Consider the following 24,659-nt stretch of genomic DNA (forward strand, 5'->3'; position numbering starts at 1 on the left):
AACGGGAAATTGGAAAATAATGTTCCAGAAATGATACTTCCTCAATTTCCCCCATAATTTACTTTCAGCGTTTGTCTATTGAAATGAACATATTACGGTTTTCCGTTTATGTTTTTTTTCGCACTCCGCCGCCTGCCAAAAACGTGGTTTATTTAACGTCGCATTTATTGTGTTTAGCGTAGGGGGGGCTGTTTGAATGGTACCATTTTGGTTATCTCCGCATATCTCAAATATTTACGTAGCGTTTCAAAATGTTACGCCGCATGCATTTTCCTGTTAATGAGTATATTTCCATTATATGCCAATAGTCAATTTTGGTCCTAAAATTATTGCAATTTATGGTTACTCACACATGGCCCAATGAGCACAATACATATATGATTGTTTCATTCAAGTTATTTTTCACGTGGAAATGAATTATCAATGTTAACTGTCATTCTTCCAGTGCTTGCCTACGAATGGCATACATGGATTTGAACAGTGCATGTGCAAGTTTATTTTAGGCTTTTGGCGGTTGGGCTTTACAACTCTCCAACGTGTGTTTCCAGGTCGTTCTGTGTATTGTTCAGCACGGTGCCCAACGTTTCGCCCCGTGCACTGGAAACATTTTGAAATTCCACATGACTGTCCTTTCTGCGCCTTCCCACCATGCATGCCGATTCCCTCTCTCCTCTCGTTGCCGGCCGCCACATCTTCGCACCTTGCTTGATTTGTTCCGCAGTACGACTTCATCGAGCTGCTGGCAGGCAGCCGGCTCGTGGGGCGCGACCGGAGGAGCCCCGGGCAGGCCGTGCGGCGGAGACGTAACGTGGGCGGCGTGCTGCTGCTGCAGAGAGCCGGCTTTATTCAGTTCATGGACCCGGGCATCTGGCACGTGGCCTTCTACAACGACGGCCTGGAGCCCGAGAGGGTCACCTTCGTCACCAGCATCGCCGGTAGCGTGTGACGCGCACCACCGCTATTTACCAACCCGTAGAGACCAGTGTGGTGAAGTATGGTCAAGCAACCTCCATGGCTGACGCGAACTATGCAAGCGTTCTTCTTGTAGTCCATCAACAAAGGACTGTAGTGAAAACTCACCGTTCAATGAATTATACTAATTCATGGTCATTACATGAAACAGATTTGAATCGAAGGACATCCATTCTCATGTACTAAGCTCACATATTTGTTGCAAGCTTCGAGAAGACGTGATTCAATGGCTGTATGCATCCTTATTACAACTCTGCTAATAATTGGCCTTGCTTGGGATACCTGTTTCTCATGCCTCTGTCCCAAGTGAGCACTGTTATGAATGCATACAAAAATGGGAGGTAAATAATTATGTTTTAATGTGCCGGGTTTATAACAAATCGGTCTGCAAAACGCACTAATTATGTTATACACTGTGAAAACATGTAATGTACATTAGCCACCTGCTTGTGCATTATCCTATTCACCCCAACATAGAAATCTCTCGTTTCAAATTAACGGAGAGCATCAGAGGGGACCTGGTTAGGCTACCTCTATGTCATTTGTGTATTGTTGTTATTTTTTAAATAATTTTTTACAATTTCATTTAATAATGATGGGTGTAGCGGTGGCACGGCAGTGGTTCATTCATTGCGCCTATGAACCCGGTGACCTGAGTTAAATTCGCGGCTATGTCTGACAATCACCGGCGGTGAGTGATATGTTAACTGGTTGTGAGCCTCCTGCTATCACCAACCGTGCACTTACTAACATGGCGAAGTATGGTCAAATACCCCATGACTTACACAGCACGGGAAGGCCTTCTTCCATGAATGGATTGACAAAGAGCTGCAAGTTATTAGAATTATTCTTATCATAATACTAACTATAGGCATATTGCCATGGTGTCATGGTTAGCACACTACACTTGCATTCAATATATCATTGGTTCAAGCTCCCAGCCTCTGTCCACCCAGAAGTATACATGGGTACACCATAGTCGATTGGCAGGTCGTGTGCGGTGAGATAAAACGTGCGTCATCCCACCTCTTCAAAGATGTTTGTTCAGAGTAGGCCAATTATTCTTCTGCCAGGAGCGGCGTGAGCAAGCAATTTGCTGGGCTGCGCCTTTATCTGTGCCAGCACACACAAAAATGGCAGCAGTTACGGCATTATCATAACGCGGGTTTAATGACTTCGGAGATGGATTATTAGGATGCCTGGGATGAGTTTCACAAATGCCACCCGGTTACCACTGCACTTGTATTTGCGATGACCCCTCTCCAGGGCAACTGTGCGGTGAAAAACATGGCAACGAGGCACTTGATGCAAATGCGCACGCTGCAAAGAAAAATAGAAATGTTATCACGACGCAGCCTCTCCTTTCATCCCGTCTTTTAATTAGGACACATCAGCATCGTCGCGGCGCCCAGCACACCTTCGCTGCCGCTGTTGTTTGGTTTCTTACGACGGCCTCGGCAGTCGCCCATAATTTGTGTAATTTAATTGAATAAACAAAGCGGTTTAGCGCAAATATATCGTTGTTTGCTAATATTTGCATATCATCAACCATTATTATCGCCAAAAGGACACATTAGCATTCTCGGCATAACAAAAACTATGTGCTTTACCATGCTGCGCTTTAATATATTATCTATTGAAAATACTGGAAATTGTTACGGGATTAACTCCCTTGAGGGCAGTTAGACTTCTCGAGACCATTGTACGATTACACAATATTATTTCCAAGCAACGCTAAATTCATCAACATTTCTAACACTGGGTAAAGATTTTATTGCTTTGATTTTAACCTAGTAAATAACAATGCATGTTTATAATTGAGCAATTTGTACTAGATTGCTTTACACTTTCATGCTGCACGGAGGTTTAAGGCTAAAGTTGATTGCAGGAAAATCATTTTAAATTGGGGTTTAATGAATCATCATTTTTACTTTGTTGCAGAAGTCTATAAAAAATATATTAACGATCAGAAGCCTTCAAACTAGCATATTGCTTTGTCTTAGCCTGCAATGCTAGGGCAGTTTCATTGCTGTGAATTGGATATTTGTAAAAGTGCCATAGAAGTCCCATTTCATATACTTAATTTACATGCCCGATGTCAACCCACGACTGGAATAACAGGCCTCCCCCAAAGCCATGTCACTTCAAAGGCATTGGTGATCACGTTGAACCACGCTGGTCAGTGCAGGTTGCTAAAGGAAAGGCAGCAACCAGGACGATTAAAAACATCACTCGCTACTGATGTCAGCCATGGTTGGAAATTGAACTCGGGTCACCCGGGTTCATAACGCAGTGCGCACATCTCTGCGCCACTAAAACCTCTGATTGATAATCGTTTTCATTTGGGTGAGATCACTATGTGGGTATAATGTAAATGTTTAACTATAACCCTCCACCACCCGACAGAGCCAGTCATATCAAGTTGTCATGTGGGCAAATTTGTCAATTGAGTTGGTTTGTCAGCAAAGCAGAATGTAATTTTTTTTACAAATTTGCATGGTGTTTTGCTGCAGACTTTCATCTGGCATCATCGGTTGTTGAGAAAAGCTCGGCTCTCGTGTGAGAAAGAGCTTCCTGATCACGGTCCTTATGCCTCCACGATGAAAACCAAAAGAGAATAATCATGGTTCATAATATTGGTCATGAGATTTTACGCATAAAATTCACTACCGCCGACACCACCACCACTGTTTCATTAAAGAAAACGACTGCGGTTAAATTCACGGAGTACAATTTACCCGCACGTGGCAAACAATAATGCAAGTATTGGACGGCTCTCGACTTTGTTTTGCGCAGACCTGGACACTACAAACATGCTAAGCGTGAGCCGCCCCAGCAGAACCTTACAGCGTAACCTTTTTTATTCAAGGGGAGGGGGGGTGGAGGCGCACGAAAAGTCAGGAGGGGCATGACACAGTCAATGTTAAACGAACTTCAAAGAGAGACGTTAAAGGGCTTAACAGAATGAGTAACAGTAACCAATCTGCGTGCATCTTTTGTGCGTTGTGCCCTGCTGTCATCAATCACCCGCTGGACTATGAGAATGTGGGGGGATGGGGGGGAGGTGCAGGCTAACCGTTCAGCAGAGGGGGGCTCTGTCCCCCCCATCCCCCTGGCCCACCTCCGCCCCCCCCCCCACGCTACTGGGATAACAGCTGACCCATCATTCTGACCACGTGCTATCATAATAGAAAGAGGCAGCTGTCGTCGGTAGTGACGAGTGTGTGTTGCTCCCCGCGTGCGAATGTGTGTCCACAGCGGCCGTGGACGAGTGCCCCAGCAACTGCAATGGCAACGGGGAGTGTGTGGCTGGGATCTGTCGCTGCTTCCCGGGCTTCTTAGGGCCAGACTGCTCGCGAGGTAACATGGGGGCTCAACCGAACATTTACACATAACAACAACAACGATTCACACAACAACACCCGAGCATTCACACGCAACAGCAACAACGCCAATGCAAATGTCAGAGGAGGGGGCTGAGCTGGTGACGATGAGACCCTGGGTTTGTGTCTCGCTTTCAACCGCCCATGATTAAACTGGATTCTCGCGTGGCGGCTCTGCACGCCTGTAATCTAGCGTTGTGGGGGCGAGGATTGGTGGATCGCGCGAACGTTGTGAAATGCCTTTCCCATGGGCATCGAGGAGCTGTATGGAATATAATGTTGCCCCCTCGCATGCGGAGGGTTACATCGAGGGCTCCGGTTTTGTCCAAAATGTATAAACCCTCACTAATTGGCTGAAAACATCTTAATATATAGAGAACTGCAGAGCAATTGTTGGGAGCAGCTCACTTGCCAAGCAGCCTTCAAGCTTGTCTGTGGTGCCCTGGCGATTGTTAGATGCAAATTGCTTCAACGACGCTCGATAAAACTAATGGTAAGATTTGTTTTATTGATGGCAATCGGCCTGGTCACCAGCGACTGCAACAAAATAACCATGACGTGAAATGTCGTGTTTTAAACTTGGTTAAATTTAAGCTCGGAGAGTTAAAAAAAATCTATTTGTTTGACTGTCACCTGGCACATGTGGACAAGTGCTGCCCCTTATTGTGCGGGCCTGTCGTCATCGAAGCAAACTCGGAAGTAGCTCTCTGTTGTCCGCTTCTGTGGACCAGTTTCTCACACGAAGGGTTGCACTGCTCTTCAAGAGATCCGAATTGACACTTATTCTCGTGATGCGATGCCGATAGGACAATGAGGATGAGATTTGAGGAAAATGAAAACCGATACAGAGCAATAAACAAACAGACCTTCCGTTCGTTTCTGCACTTAAAAGTAAAATATGTCTCAGTCTATAATCCCACGGGCTTTCACTGCAGTGTAGTTTACATAGTTTAGAATATAAATTACAGATTTCTTTAAAATCATTACTGAGTAATACATGACAATGATTGTCTGTTTTGCCTCATAGATTTTTGAAAGAAAGTGCATTCATATTCTTGGTTCTTTCGGTAAAGTCACGTAGATCCAAGAATATGAATCCATGCAGTCACGAAAGCTTTAAATCGAAAAAAGTGCATTCATTTTATATGTTTAAACTGCATATTTCAATAGTAGTTGAATGTGTACATATACAAACATGAAGACAAAGAATCCCCCATGTGGCCTTTCACAGACTTTTGGGGCTGTTAGCAAGCACCGATGAAGACTGGCACGGCACACGAAGGGGTGGGTGGCTAACACCACGGCCGACCGACTTTGTCTCCCCAATGCAAATGTGTTAAGACACCGCACCAGCTACTACTCCCTGAAGGCAGAATCGACCTAGGGGAGACCGAGGATAGGTTCAGACATTTGCTACTTATTTATTTGTGAGCAGAAATCGAACTCGGTTCTTCAAGTTCACAGCGAAGTGCCCACGAGCCAATGCGATGTGTGTGTATTCGTCATGTGCTACGAAATGCTGTGTGTGTTGTTTAAAGTGAATTGCAGCTTGTCCGCTGCGCATGTAAATATTTGCGCACAAAGACAAAGAGCCTCCGCGTAGCCTCAAACAGATTTTGGGGCAAGTGCTGTCAGCGAGCAGCAACTATGAAGGCCGGGCACGGCAACAATGAGAGGGGGTGGGGGGGAGGAGGGTGACCGGGCACTGCGCGCCAACACAATTTTATTGGTGTTGAGAGTGACCAATAAATGTGATATGTGAATTTCGCACGTGCGTTTCATGGGGAGAGATTTAAACAAAGGTTGACCGCGGAGATGGACACACAAGTCATTGTGCCCCTGCCCCTGAGGACCCCTTTATCACCGCTTCGCGGCGTCCGGAGAAGATAACTAGCCTAATTGATGGACATTTTTTAAATTTACAGGAATTTTATGCATAAATAAAAATGCAAAAACGCGGTAATTATGCGTTGTTTATTTGTCCCTCGAGTGCCGTGTTCGTTGGCTGTGAAGATGAGTTACGACTCGTAGTGCGTCGTGCTGCCAACTTTTGGTTTATATATAAGCCAGACAGACGATAACGCCTCGGCCAAGTCTCTTCCTGCTTCTTCTCCTTCCACCTAAAAAAATCCAAACACATGCGGAGCTGCATGCTGCTGTCAATGGCAACACATCATCTTTTTATTCTTGATGTACCCGGATCTGCTTTTTTTTTAATCAATTTCCAGATAATACAAACGTATTTGTAGTATGTAATAAGTGCACATTTAAACATATATATTTTATTAAACTCGAATAGATGTATGAAATGTCACGTGATAACAACAAATGTTTGCTTTGGATTGATTTAGAAAGGTGATGTCACATGAAGTGATGTCACTTCCTTGTCATGATTTCTGTGCTTTTTACCACCAAAATTGGCATCGCATGCGTGACATCACTTTCACGAAACACGACCTGACTTTTAAATATAGTACATGAATGATTGAGTTGATAATTAAATGGTCCCGCTTACATTTTATAACGTTAAACTGTAATAATTTTCAATCCAAAATTGTGCCCAAAAATATCTGAAAATCCCATGTGACAAAAAATAAATCTGAAAATAATGTATACTACGTGTATACATTAGGCGTCTGTGCCTTAACATTCTCTATGATGAGCACACAGACCCTTCAATGTTATTCCTTTATGGAAGAAACGACGTGATTAACGTATAGTTATTGTGTGTTTGTGTCTCCTGGGCTGTCCAGTGTGAGTTTGCAGTTTCCTTAATGAGCAAAAGACTTTAAAATCGTCTTTAGACGCGACTGCTACAGTGACCGAGTGATTCGACTGCTTTGGCATTGCATTACAATGCTCGTGAGTGAAATAACGAGTGTTATAATGACCTGTTCTCACAAAAACTTTTTGAGTTTTTTTTTTATAATTAACAAAGCTTCTAAATTGTGTAAGGCAGCTCTGAACAAAGGAATACATCACCAAATTAAACCCTGTTTGCACTCCAGTAACATTTAACTGAAACACCACCAATTAATAAACCTGCGGTCGATAGAACCGTCTGACTGGGTGATACAATGCATAGAACAATGTGGTCTGTAACCACAAGGTTATGGGTTGAAATCCTGGTCAAAGGTCGAACCACCCATTCTGTCCCTCTGGGGACAGAGGAATGTGGAGTTGTCACCAATGACTGGAGCTTGTAATCAGGAGATGAGCACTCCCCAATGCTCACTTGAGAAGAAAACCACTTTGATGGGGTTTTTTTACTTTACGATTAGTAGACATCATGTGCAACATTGCTCCGCCAATATCACCCAAATGCATTGGATCTCGAAAGCCAAGCAGGTTTGAGGGATGAGCCCCGTTACTACATGCGTGTCTGGGAATACCAGGTGGTTTGGACTTTGGCAGGTACAGCAAGTGGTCTCATGAACCCCTCTGTTTCAGAACGTTACATTTCAGCCTTAAGTATTAGTAAAGGTGCAGCCCTGCAATTTCTCACTCAGGCCAATGTTGACAGAAGCGCTTACACCAGAATAAGATTGAGAGAGAGAGAGCATCTCTAGAAGGCTTTTTGTTCCGTTCTTCCTCGCTGGACAAACGTCTTGGAATAGGTGGGGCTTACCCAGACTTTACGCCGCCACACGCAACATGCTGGTCGACTAACCGTGGTGCACCCAATATACGATTAGTTAGTCAGAGGCAGGGAGATTTAAGAAACGATACCAATTGTTTTAACTTGCCTCACCGAGAGATTGAGCCGTAGACCTCTGTATTGCAGTTCTATTGTGCTAACCAGTGTGCTTTGGCAGCATCCCTAACACGTTGTGTTTTCTAAAGGCTGTCACGTTTCTCCCACTAGCCAAACACCCATTAATGGAATTGGTTAGGACATTACAATAAGAAGGATCCCAACATCAACATTTCTCGAGACTCCCCTTTAATCATTGCCGGGTAAACAAAGAGGGGGTGGTGATGGGGGGGGGGGAGACATCACTCTGACGATCTCTGTCGCAGGTGGCACAACGCTCACGAGCACCTGTCCCGCTTGCCTGTCCGCGCGTAGCCTCGTGCCTGGTGCTGTGCAGCGGGAACGGCCTCTACCTGCGCGGACGCTGCCTCTGCCACAGCGGCTGGAAAGGCTCCGAGTGTGACGTGCCATCCGAGCAGTGCCTCGACCCAGCATGCAGTGGGCACGGCTCGTGCGTCATGGGCAGCTGCGTGTGCCACCCGGGCTACAAGGGGGAGAGCTGCGAGGAAGGTGGGCGAGGGGGGGGGGGACGGCTTCGCTAGCTTTGTGATGCATCTCGGACAGTGCGTGTGCCGCGTGCCCCCCACACATACGAAGTGGCGATGAAGCCGTAGTGCTTTCAGTGTTTGCGCTGCAGGATTGTGTAGAGAAATTGAATGTCCTTTGGCTTGGCCTGTAACGATCATACCCCCCCCCCCACTTTGCGATTTCATGAAAGGTCACGATTCTTGGTCACGATGCAATTCATCGATTCTGTTTTTAAAACATCGTGGTGCGTTGCAGCATCGCGAGTAGCTGCAGGGTTCACGTGCAGCGCACAGTATGATCCGTCTTGTTGGTTCTTTCGGTAAAGTACATAGAAGGGAAATAATAAAATAAAATAATAAAAATTAAACATAATAAAAGTATGATCCCGTTTATGGATACCCCATTTACATAATGGTCAGAAATGACAGTTAAAGCAACATTTTATTTCAAAGCCTCTACACGTCTCCAACCAATGTCAATGCCCTTATTGAATCGTTCGACGCTCTCCTCTGTGAGATACGGAGCCGTGCGCTTTCAGCAGCATTCAATCTGCTGCTGGGAAGAAAGTGGGAGGGGGGGTCATTAGTATTTAGTTGGGGTATCTAGAAATGGATCGCCTAAAGTCATTGATTCTCACGCAGCACCGTCTGATACACGTACCGCTCGCATAAGAATCGAATTTAATCGACAATTTTTTGTGTCGTTACCCCCCCCCCCCTCTTAATTTGCACCCATTTTATTTGCTGAGCTTCAAATATTTTTTTTTAGCGGGGGGGGGGGGCACCACAGCCAAAGCCACAGTAGTCGCCAACCTTCATTAGCATCGACATATGCGCCGAGTTATTATTGCAGATTAACGACCGAAGCGATGCCAGAAAATTAATTGAAAATCATCTTCCAAGTTGGGTTTTGCTCCGATGCACTCTACGAGTGCCGCTTTTTTGCACATCCCAACATAAGCCGGCATGGCGCAGCGCAGCAACGCATCATCACGGCGGCAGCAGCAGCAGCGGCAGCCATCGGGCCCCTTCGCGAGATAACCTAGCACACCCCGCGGAACATATCAGCGTCGTGATTGAACCAGGCGCTTGAGGGCATCGGCTTAGGTGAGCAGCTTTGTTGGTCAGGTGGGGGGAGCATGGGGGGAGCGTGGTGGGAACGTGGTGGGAGCGTGGTGGGAGCATGGTGGGAGTATGGGGGAAGCGTGGTGCGAGCGTGGTGGGAACGTGGTGGGAGCGTGGTGGGAGCGTGGGGGTAGCGTGGGGGGAGCGTGGGGGGAGCGTGGAGGGAGCGGGGGATAGGTTAAGATGGCCCCACAGCTGGACGGCTGCTTTGAGCCTTCCCCATCTCGGATGACCTTGAGAGACTCCTTGAAGCACACTCCATCAGGGGCTGTCACCCGCGAGACGGCGTGACCTCCGCTCGTCCTGCCTTTACACGCCAGCCATCCTTCCCCATTTACACGGCGGCCCCAGCATCAATTCTTATCTTTGATAATGGCACTGCCAGTCTCGTTAATAGGTGCACAACGGCGGCAAAAAAATTGCAAGACCGCGTTGGCAGCGGTGCACAAGCACGAATAATAATTTAAAAAACGCAATGCATCATCCAGTAACATTGCCCAAAACAATCTTCATTATAATATGCAGCGTTTTTTGGGCAATATCCAGCCAGTTAAATGATAGAGCGAGCGGCTCACAATTGTAAAGTTGCGAGTTAAAATCCTGGTTGTGGGTTAACTTAGCACATTATCGTTATGGGATTTGATAAGACAGGTAGTCATTTGTTGGTAATTCAATATTGGTTGTCCAGTGGATAGACGTGACCCCACCATGTAAACGTGGAATTTACATCACTGTATTAGGACCGCAGTAAACGGCACCGCCTAAAAGCTCACTTGAGCAAAGAAATCTCTTTGACTTTTGACTTGGCACAATGGCCATTCTTCAAATAGGGGAGATCTCTCTCTCTCCCTCTCTTATTTGTGCTTGTTAATTGCTACGAGACAAAGGGAAGTTCTGTCGTCGCATCTCATGGGTGGGGATGTTGTATTTTTGGCGTAGAACTCGCTGGCACTTGCTCGCGCTTATTGTCGCTGGGCTGGCCGCCTGCACCCTGCGCCCTCTCCTCCCCCATTGCAGTGGACTGCATGGAGCCGCAGTGCTCTGGCAATGGCGTGTGCGTGCAAGGCGTCTGCATCTGCACGCCGGGCTGGGGAGGCAGCAACTGCGAGTCTCCGCGCCTCAAGTGTCCCGACCAGTGTTCGGGCCACGGCAGCTACCTGGTGGAGTCCGATTCATGCAGCTGTGACCCCAACTGGACTGGCTCCGACTGCTCTGTCGGTAAGCACTCGGCGACGGTCGTGCCGTGGATACACTGATGGTTTAAAAAATATATATATAGTCAAGGTTGTGCTGTGGACATAATGGTGATAAAAAAGTACTTTATTTATACGGTGGTCACTGATATGCTCCAAATATAGATATTGGAAGACAATTCCAGTGGCCAACACGCGTGGAACTCAGCTCATGCATTATTTTGTTTTGCATATACATTAATTTCATATACACTTGTAGGCGTAAGGACCTCCCTTTCTTCTCTCACCCCCCCCCCCGCCGAGGTGTGGGGAGGGGGCCGGAGACTGAGCCCCCAACTCATGTGACCTCACGGACACAGCAAGGTCGTGTATTTTTGCAGAGAAAGTATTTTTCTCTGCAGTTTAATTGCAGTTGCCTTCATAGGTGTCATGTAATGAGATGAAGAAATGTCTATTTTTTTGAAGTCTCGAAGAGAAGTGCATCATTCCATTTTTGACAATGGTCTGTGGAAGAATATGTCACATAATTATTTCTGAGATGTGTTTTGTTGCACGACAGCAAAACCAGCGTTTTTTAAAAATATATTTGAGCTGGAATTTTGGCAAAATTAAAGCAAAAATCAAATTAAAAATGGTCATTCTTTTGGAGCTATTTGTAAACAGACTAGCGAAGACTTTTATGCCGTCTTAATTATAGAAGCATCTATAAAAGGTGTTACACCAGGAACTATTTACATGAACTGATGTGGAGGAAACATCAGACACCATAGAAACTTGTTACAATGACTGAGCACATATAAAGGGAAAGCATAACATGAAATAAAAGCAACATTGCAGGCCTATGCTGAACGTGTATTCAATGCATTGGTTTTTTTCATTATTTAACCGTCCATATGGATGTATGATTCACGCGGCGATGTCTGTCGCTGATTAATGTAACCCTCAGAGTCGCATTAGGCCAAATTAGGTGCCATTATAAATTTTTTTCATTATGGAATTTTTTTCTTAAGCATTGGTGACTGTGCTGAGGACATCAAATTCACATTAAATGAGAATCCTTTATCATAAGTGGTGACCTAGGTCCTGAACTCAAGGATCTCAGAGGTGCTAATTGAGGACTTCCATGCAGCCCTGAGTCACCTCGCTTGTCTCTGATATTTTTTGCTTACGTTTTTAGTTGCTTACATATCTCCTGACTTGTGTACGTTTGATCATGTCGCCTTAGCTGTGTGGTCTATTAATTTGACATCGTTATCCATTGTAGCTGCACCCAATTGGTGTAAAAGGCTCTGTTTTATTCTGGAATACGTAACGTAGAACTCAATGCTAAGCAAGTCGATATTAATTTGAGAAAGCACGTTACATATTTTTGTCTGTCCTGGTCTAATTGACGAAAACTCGCAGAAGCCTTAAACTGCTCATTTCATTTCACTCATTATTTCAGTCTAGATTGCCTCAAGCGGTCAAACATTGAGTCAAACACTGTTAGCTAATGAATGTTGGTGTGTGGGGTGCACACTTCCCACCGCCAGTACCCATAAATGTCATCAGTGAAACAAATCGGTGAATTAATTCTCTTTTTATATATACAATTTATATATAATATTTAACCCAATGGACATGTTTGGTGTTTCTTCGTGTATTGCAGTCACTCCTAACATTACTAAATTATCTGAGTTTGCGCCCTCATTCCGACTTGTGCCTATGCAGTTTGCAGGTAGTCGTAGCAATCGTCACGCTTGACAATTTCTGTCCACTCGAAGTCACCGTTGGCGAATGTACGAAGCAATTCGTCGTCGAATATCTTTTGCTCGCCGACTTCGTTCACGAAATTAACGCCGCCGCAAAGAGGAGAGCTTGCCCCAGCGCGCAGTTGGCGACGCGAGATCTTTACCGTTGGCGAGCGGTCGGGGACTGGCAGCTGCACGTCCCTTGCGCGGTGGAGCGTCGCGCCACACGGTGACATGCACACCGCGTGCAACGGAAGACCAGGCTTGGGTGGTAAATCATGAAGCCCTTGGGGGGGGGGGGGGTAGCCAACGGTGCAGCCGTCTCCTCTCTGTGTGGCTCCCATGCGTTACTTCTCACGGTAATTCTTTTTGGAGGAATTGAAACTGCGACAAAGTAATCTGACTTGTCAGAGGTAATATTATCGAATTAGGTTAGCGTTTGTACAATTAGATATTTTTGCATTGCAATTATTTTTTGTTGTTGTTGAAATTCTGCAAGAGTTCTCCTGGCATGGAATGAGCGCAGCAAATTATGGCATCCCACAGAGGGAACGTAATGCGGTTTTTAGCGAAATAGCTACATTTGTTTTAATTAATGTACCATTATTTAACCGGCTGAAACCAAAATGAAATGTGCACGAGCGATTTTTAAGTATTACGTTTTTTTCTCTCTCCTCATCAGTTCGTTTGCGACGTCTGCCAGCGTTTGGGGCGCGTGACGCTTTCATTGAGCTTTTGCAAGGGGAAACTTGAGGAATCTTGCTTTCGGCCAAGTTACTCGCATGTAATTCTACAATAGCAATTATCAAGGGGTGAACGTAAAAAAACAAGTATGATCATCCTTTCGAGTTTTTTTATAAAAGAAATAATACACCACAAGCTTGGCCTAATTGTACATTTTTATTCAGAGCATTGTTTAAGGCATCATTCAAACATCTACGTTAACTTTTTAGACCAGAATTTGCATTGCAAGTGACGTAACGATCAGAATGACCCAATCTGCTGTATCATTGCGTGTTTGGGTAATCGTTTTGTATATATCACATGGATGTCAGAGTCCTAGATTCCGTAGATTTTTGTTGATTGGCTGTTATAGTAAATAAATAAGCTCATGAACGATATATTTGCCCCCGGTTTTAGTTAATCATTCTGCCATGATACGGCAAGGGTACATAGATACATTTATACGTGAATCTAATTTCACAGCCAAATTCTCAATTTTATTGAATGACATCTCTTTTTATGCCTGGCTGGGAGGGAGGGGGGAAGTAATGAATGCAATGTTTTAGGAAACAATGATGTTATTTCTGTCATACATGCCCACTCTGTGGCTTTTATGGGGCCTTAGAGGTCAGTGACTTTTATTTTTAATCAATAGCCCCCCTGTAGGATTCAGACATATTGCAAGCACCGGTGATTCCTACCCTGTTTAAAATGCTAATGTACCCACTAGACGTCCAGCACTCAATCTTTGCTTGAGCCAGACTGATGTGACCTTGATCAGTGACAGAGGTCAATTATATTAAATAAATGGCTTTGTACGATGTACAGTGAAATTGCAGTGATGGCAAAGAAGAAAAATACAAGGTTGTCAACATTTCGGTCGATAGGCCTTCATCAAGACTTATCCTGATTAAGTTCTGATTAAGGCCCAAAGTGGAATTAGTTTGTTTGGGTTAGCGATACCGGCAATTAATTCCGAAAACATTTCAATGCCACAGTGAATCTTGACACCTCCAACCTGGGCATTTATCTTGTTATGACCCAGAAATCGCACTTTGTTAAAAGTCTATTTTAGAGGTAATTACTCAGAAATATCTAAGAGGTTTTTTTTTACTACCGGGGCACGAAACCCGCAAATGGGATCATCTACTTTTTTGTTATCTCATTTACCTCTGAGAAAAAGAGGCTAATTGGTAACACTATTGCAGGCTTATCAACAACAAAACCCACGATAGCATGATAACAGAACATATTTTTTCCCCCCACTTTATTGGGGGGGAAAATCGGTCAGAAAATAATAAATGCTTTGCGTGATTTAGCCACTATATCACAATAGGGCTTGAAGGAGCACATGCTTATTCTGGAGGCTGCTGGGTTTGTGCGTTTGCCTTTGTTTGTAATGTTTTATTTTGTTGAGTTGTGCAATAAATTAATAAACTCCACAAATAACAGAAAATCATTTATGGAAATAATGTTTGCCAATGGGGAAAGAGGCAGCATTCAAAGTGACAAAGCTTTATTGATTCCTACATTGTTTATAACTGGATCTTCCTTGTAAATTAAATATTTAATCTGAAGGAGCTCTTGTATGGTTCTAAATCAATAAATATATTGATGCTGATGCTAATGATTTTGATAGCATTGCTACCTAGTGCCACAGTCATATAATCATAAGTGCACTCGTTGGAATTTCATCCATGTAGGCAAGTTCTTCAGTTACATTTTGAGGAATTTCATTATTTTCACTTTGCTAAATGCTTTTGTTAGTCAATATACACACTACTCATCAGCAGCAGCAGCCATGAGCAATCCACTGCTCGACCTCTCTAACCCATCACAACGTCTCACGGTCATGCGGTGTAGAAATTCATCTGGCTCCTTCACACGAGCTGATTTCATCTCTCCTTCTCCACAGTGGAACCCATTCCATCCATTGGCTGCCACTCCGTAATTATTCTTGACCCATTGGTCGTTATCCCATGCAAAGATATGCCCTGCCCCCATCACACTTAGCCGTAAGAGTGATTGTCCTTAATCAGCGTATCTTCTCTAAAACCATGTGTTACTATTTTTGTATCTCAATGTAATTCCAAGGAATTTCTCCTGCACGCTTCCTTGTACACGTGTACATTTGTGCACGAATTCCTGCAAACATTGCCAAACGTTTGCAAAAGGCTACATTCATTTACACAGGCGTGTAATGAGTATTGGTATTCTTCCAAGAAGGCCATCCTTAGCCTTTCACTAATTCATTGCTTTACACATTTGGATGTTGGAACTGGAGTCTGCTTGATGAGTGCCAATGTATCCATGGGGCAGAGGTCTTTCAAGCCGCTGTTGTGCATATGCCAGCACGCTCGGCGTGTGGTGTAAATGATAACTTTTTGGCAACTTCACCACCCGTCTTATGAGGGTTTTCCAAAATCCGGCAAAAAATTTGAGATTGTGGTCTGAGGTGTGGAGAGACCAAACGGATTTATTTATTTAAATCTATTTTCTCTGTTTTTTTTTTACGTGTATCATTTTCTCATTATTTATGTATTCGTTTTTTTATTTGCTAAGTAGTGGGGTTTTGTTTATTGTATTATCTGTGTACGGAACCGGATAATCGATGTGCAGCGTCGTGGGATGCAATTGCATGAATGGCGCCCTATAAAATGAAATTATTATTACGACCTACTTGCTGTGCTACTTGTCACTGGGCGATCACACGCAAAAACACCCATCGGGAATCTCAGCGTGTCATTGTGCGCTCGCCACCTCAGAGAGGGGTCCGCTCGCCACGAAGAGCGCGTGAGCCCTGCGCCCAGTGACCTTGCCGCTGCCATAGAGACAGCTTGCAGGTGTTTCCACATTCACCTTCGAAGCCCAGAACAACCAAATTGCCCCCCCCCCCCCACCAGCTTCTGCTGTTTCATAATCTCTGAGTGCACTCGACCATCGACCTCTGTAATAACAAATAACCGTGCACGTGCGTGTGTGCGTGCGTCCGTGTGTACGTGCGTGTGCGCGCGTGTGTGTGTGTGCGTGTGCGCGCGAATGGGGAGCGGTAGTGCTGCGGTTAGCGCACTGCACCACGAATCCGGCGACCCGAGTTCGATTCCTGCTCACGGCTAACACCAGTGACGGTAATCTGGACCGGTCCTGGGCCTCCCTGAGGTCGATTAATCCTGAAATGAGTACCTGGTGCAGTGTGTAAAAATAGCGCCACTAGGGAGACAAAGGCGACCGGGCGTGGTGTTGGCCACCGGACCCACTCGTGTGCCGTGCCGGCCTTCATGGGTACTGCTCGCTAACAGCACTTGCCCAACACTCTGTTCAGGCTATACGGGGATTTTTTGTTTGTTTTATCTTTGTGTGCGTGTGTGCCCGTGTGTGCGCGTGTCTGTGTGTGCGCGTGTCTGTGCGTGCGTGCGCGTGTCCGCAGTGCATTCCCTTCGCTCCCCCGAGCTGCTGCGTTATTGAGCCGGTCTGTTTTTAGTGTGCCGTTTATCTGCAAAAAAAAAAAGGCACACTCAGCGCTGCTTGTACCACAGTAATAAAATTAATAATGTGTCTCATCTTTACACATGACTATTGATGAATTAATGCCCGGTAATTAAGCAATTTAAATATAAATTGTACCCAGAGCTATCTCTAAATGGAACAACACGCGCGCAGCCCTCGGAACACCGGTTTGCGTGTCTCGCATTCCTGAGCAATTAACTAAGGAGGGATTGAAACACTTTGTTCAACATCGACTTTGCGTCGGAGTCTTTTTTTTTTGTTTCTTTCCAAGATTAAATAGCAAGTTGTAAATCTGACGTATCTTTTTAACTTGGAGAAATTTGCCTACTTTTGATGGTCTCTCAAAATGCACAACTGAGATGTGCGTGTGTATGTTGAACTTCTTTCGCACCACACGCAGCCAGCTGCCACTCATTTCGCAGATTTACGCCGATTGGTAAAGGGTGCGGCCCCGCAATCGCTCACTCGCACCACTTATGACCAAAAGCGCTTTCCACTTGAGGAAGCACTGTAGAGCCCCTCCGGAGGGTGATTTGGCCTACTTTTCCACGCCAGCCAGATGTATTTGGAGAGGGAGGTGGATGACCGCACGTTACACCCACGACATTGCTACCTGCCAAGCGACTATGGTGTGCCAATTTGTATATTACCGGATATACAGACGTGGGCGGGGTGGGGGCGTTTAAGAAATGTGCCGATTGTTTAAACTGCTACGCCGGTAGATGGACCCGAAATGTCTACATTTGGATTGCAAGTCCAATTACAACCACGGCGGCTTCTATTGCCGGCAACGGCAGCCGTGAGGACGCGCTTCCCAACGTGGCTTGCGTGCAGAGGACAGCCGTCGCTGTTGGAGGCGGTTAATAACCATTAACGATTTATTTGTGAGGCACCTTCCACTAATGTCTCAAGGCTACCCAGTAAAAATAAGGGTAGGAAAAAGGCCAAGAGAGACAGAAACGCTACATAGAACAAACTGCCTTAAGAAGATGTGGCTTTTAAGACGAGGCGGTTGGGATATGGGGGCGCTAAATTAACCGCGTGGCACTTTGCAATTCAGGAAATGGCACGTGTAGGATGGCGGGCGAGTCGTTACACCTCAGCGTGATGTGGCGTGATTGCTAAACAGTATGGCACGTGGTGCTAATTTCGAGAGCAGGCTTTTTTTTAAGTGGGTAGGTAGGGGGAAAAAACGTTACTGTAGCAGGGGGTTAATGCATTCCCGGCGCTAATAAACAGTGACCAACTCCTGTGAGCAATGCGATGGGGGTATTTAATGTGAGCGAACAGCTTGTAGACTGCGCTTAATTTCCCGGCCTAATGGTGGTATCTTAGCATGGAAACAATACGCCTAGCTGCGCAAATACATTCTCTAAAGAGCTCTTTTGTTCGGTTGAATGGTCGAGTGACCATTTCGATCCTACGTGTTTCCCCACAGCCCGTATGCTGGACTCACCTCTAAGTTACCTCCCACGAAAATGTAATGCCTTCCAGATCATTGCTGGCATATTCTGGTCCGAAGCCACTGCATGCAGGTGAATTTAATAGCCATGGAGCAACCCATTTGTTTAGGCGGTAACCTATCACCTAGCCGTGTGGGTCGGTGTCTTTGCAGCCAGCCAGAGCAACAACAGATACGAGCGCAGTTTATTTTATTATTTCTGTATTTATTCTGCTTTTAGGAGGACATTGAAAGTGGGTGCTTTGACCCTGTAATATCTATTCATCTCTGCATGTATCTCTTGTTATTTGCCAAAATCCCACGTGTGCCAGCGAGTTAATATTATTATTACTACGCTATTATAATACGTGCCGTTTGGTTCACAGTGGACTTTAAATATCGCTTGACGTCATTCGCTAGAATAGGCCGTTGTGTGCCGACAATTTAGCCAAATTCGAAAAAATTGCACTGCTAATTACTCATTAGGGAGTATACATGCCAATCATTGCTGTGTCCTGGCAGGCTAATGCCCCAGGTCATTTTTTTCCAAATGAGACTCAACCTGGTCTTTTAAATTCTCACATGATTGTATCAAATTAAACTTAAACAGGTTGTGACAATGTTTGCGTCATTGGTAGCAAATAACTTTTATCTATCTCTTGCAGAAAGTGTATTGCATAAAAAAAATCAAAGTTGCTTCTGTCTCCTTTTAAAACAAAATGAAATCCATCAACCTTTCATTGTTGGAATTCGTAGAGTTGGGAATTATTCCATTCTGGGAAAATGTAACGATGGGATTTAATAGGAAAGCAGGATGAAATCTTGGCAGAGACGAATTAGGTGCTGGCACGTAACGGCGGACAGACCGTCGTGGGTTGAATATTTGGTGCTTAGCAGGAATGGTGGGGAAAAAGACACGTGCAAATTATTTTTGCGTTATTAGGAAGGAGTGATGGAGTAAGTTAAGGATAAGGATTTGCACTTGAACACTAACCCATTTTCGTGGTACATTGGCCAGCGCATTCAACTGCTCAGCTCTTGCTGTGTGAACGGCTTGGACCGAGCTTGCGCACAATGCACTTTCGCTATTACATTAGGCATGGTGCGGTAGGTTTAATACTATCCCACTGTCATTCATACGAACCTGTCCGTGGTTAACTGAACAATTTATAGTGTGAATGTGTCACGCAATGGTACACAGTTGTGGTGTGGGGCGAACGCAAAGCCTTGCGTCTGCTTCCTGGCGCGCTTGTAAAATCACTGCCATGGATTCACCTCTGCATGGCCCCATCCTTGCGGTGCCCACCCCATCTCACAACACAAACACTCTCCTGGAGGCCGGCAAATTTTCCACGATTCCACTTACAATTAATTGCTAATCTATTCCGAACGGTGCTATTCTAATAGATTCCTGGGTGGCTCCTGACAGCGGTAATTGATGATCGTGGGTCAGGGGTGTATTTTTTTTTCTAACATGTACACCTTTGATATGCGCATGGTTCTGTTAATTGGAATCGGCCCATAATCGCATGGAATTAATTAAAATCGATGTGGAATTGTTTCTGATCACAATCAAGGACCGTGGCCTCACTCTCCCGCTGCTGAATTGATCATCGCTGTATACAGAAAAAAAACAGGTCATCGCCCAGCACCTATGCTGTGGTCAACAGGGCGAAGGCAATCGATACGCAAACGAAGAGGGCAGGTCTCGGAGTGACTCGTGAACACACGTAATTCCTGGCCCTGAGTTGATATGCAGTGTATAATCCATTTATCCGGCATTTGGGAGCGAGGGAGAAGCGATCAGACCTGTGCCCCGTGTTCTGGCTCGGGCAGTTTTTGGGGACTCTGTGAACGCAGACCTACTCTCATAATTGAGCCAAAGTTGCTGAATTACACGATGGAAATTCTGTCAAGCTACTAATTGCAGTGGCATTTTGTGCACACTTGGTTATTCAGCGCAGTCGTCGGTTCTGCATGTTACTGTTCGTGTTATGATTACCGATTTAACCGTTTAGTATCACTGCCATTTGGGTGACCCGTTGTGACTTTTAGGTTCTTCCCGTTAATTTATAACGATATTGAACGTTATTTATTAGTGTTATTGACAACATGGCGCACGTAAGATTATATTCTACTGCTGTTCTATCGCACTATTTTATTATCGATGTTACAGGAGATTTATTTAATTTTAAATGGTACCGAATGGGATAGCAATGTCCTTTAAGGTTAATATCCCCAGTGTTACACATGGACTCGACTTGCAGAGTCGTAAACCAAATGCACTAAGAGAGGCATCATCCTGGCCATGTTTATGGGCTTCATTAGATAAGCGTGGAGCTGCCTCGCTGCGTGTAGCCTTACGCACTTTGAAATCACGATGCTCAGAGGCTAGAGGCTGATGGAGCGGAAGAGTCTGCGTTTATTTTGTTTAACCAGGTGAGAACTCAAGAGAGACATGATAAGTGTCATTGCAAGAGTGAGTTGAAGAGCACGAGACTAGTGTTGACCGCACCATGGTCAGTTTGGTGAGATAGCAGGCCTCAAGCGCAGGAGGCAGCAGATCATCCTGAGATTAATCTGCAACCGATTAATAAGACTTTCCTCAAGATGTGTTTAAGTAAAGTCAATATTAAGATGAAAAGATCTGAATAAGAATTGGTATTAAATTAGGTCACCGGGCGACTCCGGGGGTCAAAGCCCCGAGCTGGCGCCGCTGAGATCGTGGGTTTCTCATTCCATCTGCAGCCGGCTGTAATTGCACAGCTCTCTCAAGTGTCGCAAGCTGATGGCCTCAGTCCAGTGAACCTGACTGCATGTGAAAAAAATAATCAGGTTACGTTGTTTTATTTTGATATTTTATGAATGCAGCAACAACATCTACAAATTCAGCTCTCAGAATCAAAAACACATTCCTGCGGAGGGAGCTGGTAGGAACGTTGGGTTGCTCGGTCAATGGCCAGGGTCAACGGCGGCGTGGTGTATTCCGCAAATATGGCCGACTGTGAGGGCGGGCACAAGCCGGCGTGAGTAGGTTAAACGTTGAGTTTTATAAGGGCACCACGGGGTGACCAGCCCCTCCCCACCCAGCCCCACCCCTCCTACCTCCCACCCAGCCCCACCCTCCACACCCAGCCCCTCCCCACCCAGCCCCTCTCCACCCTCCCCACCCAGCCCCTCCCCACCCTCCCTCCCCACCCAGCCCCACCCTCCCCATCCAGCCCCTCCCCACCCTCCCCTCCCCACCCAGCCCCTTCCTCCCCACCCAGCCCCTCCCTGCACGACGGACGGACACAATAATCCCCTGTGTGCTGGTGGAACCAGTGGGTTCCTATCAGTATTATTGGTGTGGATACGATACGGCAAACACAAAAGGATGGGCTAAAGGTCACGTGAAGCGATCTCAGAAGTCCTGTCATATATCTGTCTGCAGGTCATTCTCGAACACGTGGGAGATGGTGTTGTTGCATTTGCTTTTGGACGCTTTGTCTCATGCCACGAACGGTGATGGCACAAATTGGAATACAATTGTGAAAAATATAAGAATAGGTTTTACCATTTCTGGCCATAAAACATGTGTTAAGATGTTGAAACACCAAACTGAAACCTTTTGCAAAGAATCATGTCTCCAAAAGGTTTCAGTTTGGTGTTTTAACATGTTAACACCTGTTTTATTGCCAAAAAGGGTAAAACCTATTCTTATTTTTTTATATACTGGCAAAGGAGGTCCCATGATTGTGAAAAAATACTAAATTGCCAAAAATATGAGAAATATAGAAACGGTAAAGGTGCATCCCTGGAATTGCTTGCTCACGCCGGCGCTGTCGGAAGGGCCTCCTCTTGAGAGAGCTCAAGAGAGCACCCCTGAACGTTATTTGGCCTACTCTTCCATACTGACCAGACCTCTTGGAAGAGGCGGGAGTACTCACATTTTACCCCATCACACCCAACTGCTCGGTGGACAGAAGTTGTTGGTGGGTGGAGGGGAAATTGCAATATATATATGAAGGGGGTAAAAAAATAATTCTTTTTTTGGCTGCTGTGTTACAGAGATGTGTGCCCTGGACTGTGGGAGCCACGGCGTGTGCGTGATGGGAAGTTGCCGCTGCGAGGAGGGCTGGAGTGGCGTGGCGTGCGACCAACGCGCTTGCCATCCCAACTGTGCCGAGCACGGTATCTGCCGGGACGGCACGTGTGAGTGCAGCCAGGGTTGGAACGGAGAGCACTGCACCATCGGTACGTACACCTGGACTCGCACGCTCGCCCCCCCCCCCCCGCGCCAATGTGACCTGAGACCAAATCCAACGCGGATCAAACCAAGAGGAAGTGTGCAGGGCAAACCGGCTCATATTTGGCGTTATTGTGACGTAGGTTTTCACGGCCGCGCTGCGTGTCTCTCCCATGCACTTTCATCCTCCCCGGCAGCAGCGGCTTTTGACTGGCCATTGGACAAAGATGGACACCGCATCACACGACCGTCTGGAACACTCTCCTTTCCGATATTTGGAAGCCGCTGGAGCCGTGTACTTTTAAATCTAGAAAACTAATTTCTGTAGAACCGCTTTTTGTGTTTAGTTTGTTGTCCTTCCCCCCGCACCTCCTATTAGCATGGTTGGCTACGTATGGTGTGAAAGAAGTTCAACATACACACGTGCGTGCATTGTTAGGCGTAACGTCGGACATTGAGCAAATCGTTGGAATCCTGCCAAACGGCACTCGGCGCAGAAAACACTTCGGAGAACAATATGACCAGCAATATGAACAATATGAACAAATGTGCGGCGTATAAACTTAAAAGAGAAATCCTCGAGCGGCGGTTGGCATGTTCCTCACAATCGTGAAAAATGGCAACTTAAAAAAAAAACCTGTGCCTTTACCCCGCTCCATATTCATTACAGTCGCCGAGCCAAAATACAAACTTGTCCAAAAATGTCTCTTCCATTGTAAAAAAAAAAATTATAATTTGACAGCGTGCTTAAACTGCATGGTTGGAATGCCGGCAACATCTTTCTGACATGCTTAAGTATTTTAAACAAAAAGAGCTTTTGATTGATCTTCGCCAGCAACATCATGGAAGGGTCTCAAGATGATCACAGCCAAGATGCTGGTGAGCTCCTTTGACTCCTGCAAACCCTCGATACGATGGGTGTTAGCGCCGACGCCCTGGCCACCACGTGGAGGATTAGCAGGGGGTGAGATTTGTAGAATTAAATGTTCACACTACTCCATGTGGTGTGTGCAGTCTAATCTGTGGGGAATGGTGGCACAGCGGTTAAAGTGCACCGCACTCCGAATCCGGCGGACCCACGTTCGATTTCAGCTCACGATTAACATCAATGACGAATATCTGAAGCAGTCCTGGGCCTCCCCTAGGTCGACTCGGCCTTAAACAAATATTATCTGGTGTGATGTATAAATGTCAGCACTGGGGGAGACGGAGGCAGACAGACGTGGTGCTGATCCACTCACACCTCGAGTGCCATGCCAGCCTTAATAGGTGTTTATTAGCAACACTTGCCCTCATAGCCTATTAAGGCTATACAGGAGATATTTGTCTTTATTTGTGTAGTTTTATCCACCTAGCTCAAACATCTGTCTTAGTGTTACTATTATTTAGTAATGGATGATACTTTTATCGACATCCTGTGTTTAAATTAAATGCATTATGTTACAGCAATGATAGGTTTCCATGAACACAATAAACATACTGCTTAATATTGACTGGCAATGCAATCCATCTGCCGAGAATGAAAGTAATAAGGACAAAACATTTAATGAATGTTTAAAAAAAATATTGTGCTTCAAAGCAGTCATATTTTTGATCAATGATGTCCTTACTAACAATGACAGGATCAGTGAAATGAGATATATCGACGCGTTATAGTCAATGGCAATTCAAATCCATTATCTGCTTATATTTTGTAAAAATAAGTTGCCCTTTTTTGCAAAGGGCAAAATCATTTTAAATGGTTGGAAACTGAAGAACCGCTGACCTTTACACTCATAGCAGAATTCAACACAGGTTTATAAAATAACCAGCATAAGAAGGCACTTTTTAATTGGTCCACATTCATTATCTCGTGTGTTTACGCTCCATCATTTAGTTTTTTCCGCGTGATTGTTTTTTAGAACTATTTTGAGAAACACGTGACTCAAATAGACACGTGTTACCGGCTCCATAAATATATATTTGATTGTTTTATGGTGCACTTAAAAAATGCATTTTCACACGAAACGTTATAATATACATGATGCACGGCCCTTTCACAACTTATTTTTCCCAACGACATCTGACGGTTGGCAG

At 45.3% G+C, this 24,659-nt stretch overlaps 1 protein-coding gene across 4 annotated transcripts in view; it reads left to right on the top strand.

The window, feature by feature from the left end:
- The window catches only part of LOC144732291 (teneurin-3-like), a 417,468-nt gene that overhangs the window by 320,954 nt on the left and 71,855 nt on the right, over positions 1-24,659 (top strand). For all 4 annotated transcript variants that reach the window (XM_078613736.1, XM_078613738.1, XM_078613737.1 and 1 more), the window contains 5 exons: positions 722-935; positions 4,231-4,332; positions 8,425-8,619; positions 10,779-10,979; positions 22,406-22,591. In XM_078613736.1, the coding sequence (XP_078469862.1) occupies positions 722-935; positions 4,231-4,332; positions 8,425-8,619; positions 10,779-10,979; positions 22,406-22,591 (898 nt within the window). The remainder of the gene's footprint in view (positions 1-721; positions 936-4,230; positions 4,333-8,424; positions 8,620-10,778; positions 10,980-22,405; positions 22,592-24,659) is intronic.

Source organism: Lampetra planeri, chromosome 42 (assembly GCF_965212315.1).
Source record: "Lampetra planeri chromosome 42, kcLamPlan1.2.h2, whole genome shotgun sequence".
Taxonomy (NCBI): domain Eukaryota; kingdom Metazoa; phylum Chordata; class Hyperoartia; order Petromyzontiformes; family Petromyzontidae; genus Lampetra; species Lampetra planeri.